The sequence below is a fragment of the Brassica napus genome, chromosome A2 (genome assembly GCF_020379485.1).
Source record: "Brassica napus cultivar Da-Ae chromosome A2, Da-Ae, whole genome shotgun sequence".
Taxonomy (NCBI): Eukaryota; Viridiplantae; Streptophyta; class Magnoliopsida; order Brassicales; family Brassicaceae; genus Brassica; species Brassica napus.
In genome coordinates, this window is record NC_063435.1 from 4,709,689 (window position 1) to 4,716,607 (window position 6,919).

A 6,919-nucleotide genomic window follows, 5' to 3' on the forward strand; every position below is an offset into this window, starting at 1 on the left:
TGTAATTCTGAGCATCTGAACCCTAACAGACCTTGTAGTTCAGTGACAGTTACCGGCGAAGTAGCCATATCTGTCTGCCCTAAGATTCCTTCAAAATAAGCCGCAGAATGGGCTTTAATACCAGCAGCTGTTCCAATAAACTGATCATTTTCGCCTTTAAGGAAGTGAATGTGATTGCGAGTCAGACGTTGAGAGACTGTCTTATGAAAGAACGGTGTGTTACGATCTCCCACATCTGCCCATCGCACTCTTGATCGTTGTCTATAGAACTTTTGCTCTGCAGTTAGCAACATGTTGAGCTTCGCTCGGTCCCTGTGCTCTTGCTCTGCTGTATTCCTGTCTGGAGCAGATAGTAGCGAACGTTGCAGTCCCTCTACGACACTCGTTTGCTCCTTTACCCGCTGAGAGATACCACTAAAATGAGTCTTGTTCAGGTAACGGAGATCCTTTTTCAAACCTTTCAGAGAGCGGACTAGTTTGAATTGATCCGATCCTACAATCTGATTAGGCTTCCAAGCTTCGGAGACTGTTGCAGCATAGTCCGGATGGTCAATGACATGATGAAAGAACTTGAACGGCTTACAGGACTGTCGTCTTAGCGACGGAATTCTGAAGGCACAAGGAGCATGATCAGACTGGCCTGGTTCTAAGTATTCAGCATAAGAATCAGGAAATACTGATGCCCAGGCCTGGTTAATGAAAGCGTGATCAATCTTCTTAGAAATAGGGTTATCAACTTGGTTATTCCACCAGGTGAATGGAGAACCCTTTGATTGAGCTTCGAATAACTCAGCATCCTGAAGTGCCGTTGTCATATCTTCCATACCCGTAGTATCAATAACAGAATCAGGGTATTGGGAGTGATTACTAACCCTGATGATTTGGTTGAAGTCGCCTACAACCGACCAGGGAGAGTGAGAAACCGATGTTGTTCTGTTGATGAGGGTAAGTTCATCCCAAAGAGATTGCCTAGCTTCCACCTCATTAAACCCATACGCAAAAGTGACGGTGAGGTTGATATTTTCCGCCATTATGAAAATTCCACAGGTAATTGCCTCAGCAGAGGCACTATACACAAAAACTGATACCGTCGGGTCCCAAACGACCACTATCCTACCGGCTGGATGATGTTCAAAATTCCCAAAATACCTCCACCCTGCCGGAATTGCATTCAAAATCCGAGATTGGTTATTTTCTTGTACATGTGTTTCCAAAAAAGCTCCCAGTAGAGGTCTGTGGATATTAATCCACTCTCTGGTCATTGTGTGGCGTATATCACTATTCAGTCCTCTAACATTCCACGCAAAAAATATCGACATAATGATTAGTGGTTGCGTTTGGCCTTGCGGCGACTCTTTCTCCCGAGAACCAGCAGAAAGCCATCATCACTTGTAGCATCATGATCAGTTTGTGAGTAACCTGACCTGTGCTCCTCCACTCGCCTCTCGTGAATTACATCACTACTAGACTCTTTAGTAGTATTATAATTCAGTGAGACTTTATCATTTGTAGATTGTCTGGTACAACCATTTTCCGGAGGATGCACTGCATCCTCAACAGCCACTCCCTCCGCAGCATCCTCAGCAGCCACTGCAACCTCAGCAGTCCCAGTGGGATCAATTGATGTCTCCGCTGTTCCTAGACTGATCTCTCCCTCCTCTCGATCAATGGCAGCAGGATCTCTGTCTTTTTCCGGAGAGATCTTCACATTATGGACAGGTTTACGGGAATGCCTTCTATTGTTGGGGCGGGAGCGTCCAGCGCGTTCCTGAATTGGTTTCTTCTCCCTACTACGAGATGTGCTTCTGTCCCGATTAACCACTGTTCTTCCTCCAACCGCGGGTACCCGACATTTATCATTCTCGTGCCCAAATCTCCCACACTGACTACATTTTACTGGTAACCAGGGGTAGGTAACAGATATTTCAACCTCACGACCATTAGAAAACCCTGAGATAATCTTTGAGGGTAGTGGTTTGGTAAGGTCAACTCTGACGTACATCTTCGCCACCTTAAAATTTTCCTTGCGCTCTGTCTCCGGTGCAAGTGAATCAGGCTTACCAATAGCTGTAGCGATCCTGCTCAAGCTCTGTTGGTTAAACAGTAGGTAGGGAACATTCCGCAACTCCACCGGAACTACCGCAGACGTTAATGGGGCTTCCTCTGGAGCAAAGTCAGGCGACCATGGAGCCACGAACATTGGATATCCAGCCACATTCCAGCATGTACGACTGAGAAGAGATTCTCTTGCTTTAATGTTTATAACTCGCAGCAAGTAGCATCCTTGGCCAATGTTATGAACAAAAATCCTCGGTCCCGCCTTTGCCCAAATAGCATTTACCACACCAATGATTCGACCCATTGATGGGAAATCACTGTGAAATCTCGCAAAGAGGAAGTCTTTGAATTCTTCTCTTGCTGATTGAATGTTGTCATCGGGTATGAGAACAAACGGCGCTCCTGAGACGTGCTCTGTAGGCGTACCAAGTTCTTCCAGTTTCGCTGAGGCCTTAAGAAGACTTGCATAGTTTTGGTTACCAGAGGGCGAGACCGGCCTAACAGTCTCTGTCTCCTCAGAGGGTGTATCCGCAGTCAAATGGACTGGCGATGATCCGAAAGCCACCTCCTTTGCAGCATTCAGAACAGTATCAGTATGAGCTGATGTCTCAGCCACAATGACTGGAGCAGCTACTGATTGCAAATCCCCATTTCTTTCATGGGTAGATGTTCCCTCAACAGACAGAGATGCCGAACCTTTAACATTAAGAGCCAAAGCGGACTCGTCTTGAGTCAGATCTGTAGCCGCGGTCACTGCCTCGTAGCTAGAAGAAAGCTTCTCCTCTACCACACCTGTGGCAATTACAGCATCAGCAATGGGATTGCTGGCGAGAGGAATAGATTTCTTCTTGCCCTTAGCGGCAGCGGCGAACCGGGCCATTTTCGAAGAACCTTGTAGGGGATGACGTTGTTTGTTTCGAAATTTCATGGGAGCCAGAGATTTGAGAAGAAGAAAGGAGGCAGAGAGTTCTCGCCGGAGGAGCGTGGTGCTCTCCGACGGCGGATTCGCGGTGGGAAAACCCTTATCCTAAAAATCGCCTTTAGCCCTCATGAGAGAGAAAAATCAGAAAATATCTTCTCACCGTCTGTGACTATTTTGTTCAATAAATAAACATAACTTTTATGGTCATGAAGAAGGAAAAATCAGTTTTAGGGTCGTGAAGAGGGGAAACATTATCTCGATGAAAAGATCATAGTGACTTGCTCAATTCAGACATATTGAATTATTGAATCTAAAAGTCACATTGTTAATTTCGTGCATTATCTCATCTCATACACGTACGCCACTCGATATACATTCACTCGAGTCAGTTTTTTTCTTTCTTCTTTTCGAATAAATTTATTCAGTCGCATAACTTATCGGTTAAACAAATCAAAATTAATAGAATCAGTTCAAAAAAAAATAAAAAATAAAAAAATAAATCAAAAATAATTTTCTTTTCACATATAATTTTCTTTTCAAGTATATGTGAAAAAATAAAAAATAGAACAACTAATAAAATATATGTACAAGTATACGAATACACATCATTCTTTTCACCTTATATAATGTTCTTCCGAAGTAGTGTTTTTAAAATTATTTTACAGATTAATTAAAAAAAAGTAATTTGTATTATTTTTATTAGTTTCAACCTGGCACCATGAACTATGGTGTTACCGTCTGTCATGCTCAAGGCCCTGAGCAATGCTATGTAAAACATTTGCAATAGATTTTCGTAAATTTTTAACAAAAATTACATAGACATAAGTTTCCAAAAAATAATTTTTAGGCACCTAAACTGATAAAAACTTTTTTTTACGTAAAATATTATCACAGGTTCCAAAATCTCAGGGACGGCCCTGGTCATGCTTAAAAAATAAGAAACCTAATACATGATCATGATGTATTTAAAGTACCGTATAATTTTTTTTGGAAACTAGATTGTGTGTCATTAGAGCATCTTCAACCCTACTCTTTATTTTATTTCAAAATAGAATGAAAAATACAGTAATAAACAAAAATAATAATTATAGTTATTATTTTTTTAGTTTATTATTCTACTTTTCATTTTATTTTGTAGTTGGAATGGAACTGGAAATGCTCTTAGAGCTGAAAACTTTTACAATTCAACATATAACGATAGGTCAACAAACCTTTTTGTTGATATGCATCTCTTAGTTAAATTTACTTTGGGAACGGTACACTTTATCGCGAGATGTTCTAAGTCGATTCTAAAACAGTTGGTCTCAAAATACTGTTATATAGAATCTTTATTGAAATTTAACGAAGCCTTCTGTTTCTGGATACAAAACTTTGGTTTATCGACTTTTTTTTTTCTTCTTTTTTCTTTCTTTTTCCTGCTGTATCGTTGACGAAACCTTGGATTGATGATGATGATGATGATAATGATAATGAAAAGTATACCATTCAATTTCGTTTTTTTCAGTAATTAAGAAAATAAATAAATAATCTTTATTTGATCATTCAAAATAGACTTATTCCACATCTTTTTTGAATCTTAGTATTCGTGACCTCTAAATTATCTAAACTAACATTTTATTTCTAAAAGTTGAATGTATCTAACATGATATCAAATCCAAACATGGTAAAATGCTCATGTAGTAAATGTACCTAGAGGGAATATATCATGAAAACCTCGGACACTCATTATTATATTAATTAGTGAGAAAAGAAAATAAGATAAAGCTGATTACTGGATGACGTAATTATCTCAAGGAGAAGTAATATATAATTATTAGTGAAAATACGGGTATATGTATGTATTTATTGATACCATATGTGGATAAATGTTATACTAGTATAGTTCCGCAGCAGATGTCTCCTTGTCGGGGCGCAATGATATTATACTGATCAATAATGTATGATATATACGCGACATTCATCCATTTTATAATGCAGTAGTATATGTGCTCATACTATGCATAACTAAAATAACCATTCCTTCATTTTTAACTTCTTTTAACTAGATCCAAATATACTTTCTTAATTTTTTTTGTAAAAAGAGGAAAAACAATAAAACAAAAACATAGATACCATCTTTCAAAACTAAATTTTGATTCGATTTTACATTAAAAACATGACTGGTAAGAAATAGACTTATTGAAAAACATTTAATTCAGGATTAACAATTGAGATGATTATATTTCTAACAAAATAAAAACTATTTTAGAGCCTTAACGACAAGTCAAGGTGACTCATCTCCTGATCCTGATCCTGATCAAGACCACTCTCCGACACACCACGGCCTGAGAAGTCCATCCGGCCACCGCTTTCGACAAATCCTTCATAGCCACGGCCGTAGATCTCAAACCGGCCGGAGAACGGGTAACGTTGATCAGAATCAACAGTAGTTGAGGATCTAAAGAGTTCTCGACTCTTCTTGGCTAAGGTTCTCTCTAGCTTATGAGCGTTTTGATGGCCACCTAAAGCTTGAGAGCTGTAAAACTTTCTTTGACAATAGTTACAAGAGAATACCCTAGGCTGCTCCAAACATGATGATGAGTTTGTGGAAGAAGAAGAAGACGTAGAAGAAGGCTCGAGGACAAGTTCTAGGTTTAGTTGGTGATTCTTGTAACTTGGTAGGCTCAGACGTAGAGATGTGTTTGGCTGGAAGTCCATACCTAAAAGTTTAGAGAGTGAGTGAGAGAGAAAGGGAGAGGTTAGAGAAAATGAGAAGAAAGAAGTGTGTTTGAAGAGTTTGGGGTTAAGGGGCATTATATTTAGAGAATATTACACTCTAAGTCAGTTTTAAGTTTTTAATAACAACATAAGGCAGTTATAACTACTGAGGTAGTTTTTGTTAACTAAAGTCATTGGTGTAACTAAAATGACCCCACAATTTTTGGAAATTAGTAACTTTCCTCTTTTGTTTGGGACCACACATTTGAAACCTAAAATCATATTAAAAAAATTATAAATTATCAAACTTTTTTTCTTTTTTTCACATCGTCACACTTTTTTCTTTTTCCGCTGCATCTTTTTTTTTCGCCACAACTCTTTCTTCTCCGCCACAATTATTTCTTCTCATCTTTGGTATGTGTTTTGCAACTCGTCTATCTCGTCGCCGTGACCTAAGCTCTCCGCCGTCGAAACGTCATATCTTCTCCTTCACCGCAAGGCGAAACAGTGGTGGTTAGAGCTCGCTATGCCATGTTGTGTCTCAACTCATCTTTCCTCGTCGTGATTCATCGTCACTGTGACCTTTCTGCCTCTCCGACGCGCTCTGAAACTGGCACGATAAGCTTGAGAGCAACAATGGCTAATTTGGGCATTTTTGCAGATTTGATCCTTAAACTTATTTGTTATTTATTTTGTAACCAAATACTTTTTAAATGTTAAAATTGGTCCTTAATTTCGTCCTAAACTTCAGAAACAACATTTTAACCCCTTGTAATATGAATACATCTATGAAAATCCAATAAAAATAGCTAAAGACACACCTAAATGACTTAAATGAACACAAATAAATATGAAGTATCATATTGTACTACAGTACGCATGTACAACAATAAACTATGTACACCATTTTTTTACCATCCACATGTACAACAATACACATGTACATCAGATTCATTTCTCGTTGTTGCCGTCGTCGCCTCCTTCTCGTTGTTGCCTCTGTCTCGCCTCTTTCATCTCCTCCATCTCGCCCCCTTTGTTGCAAAAGTGCGATGAGAACCAATAATAAGATACTCAAAATCATTAGAATCATCATAACTTGTGCAATGTACAAAAGAACCATGTACATCTGATTTTTAAAAAAATACATTGTACATGTGGACAGCGAATACATGCGTACACGTTGAAGTTTTTTTGCGGTGCTAAATGTTTTGCTCCCATCTTGATCCAATTACAGGTTTAGTT

The 6,919-nt window shown here is 38.9% G+C and overlaps 1 protein-coding gene across 1 annotated transcript; it reads right to left on the reverse strand.

Annotated features, from left to right (window-relative positions):
• Positions 1-5,072: 5,072 nt before the first annotated feature.
• On the reverse strand, positions 5,073-5,788 carry LOC106431407 (zinc finger protein 2-like). Its single transcript, XM_013872205.3, has one exon. The coding sequence runs from the start codon at positions 5,771-5,773 to the stop codon at positions 5,225-5,227; it is 549 nt and encodes a 182-aa protein (XP_013727659.1). The 5' UTR covers positions 5,774-5,788; the 3' UTR covers positions 5,073-5,224.
• Between the last annotated feature and the right edge of the window lie 1,131 nt (positions 5,789-6,919).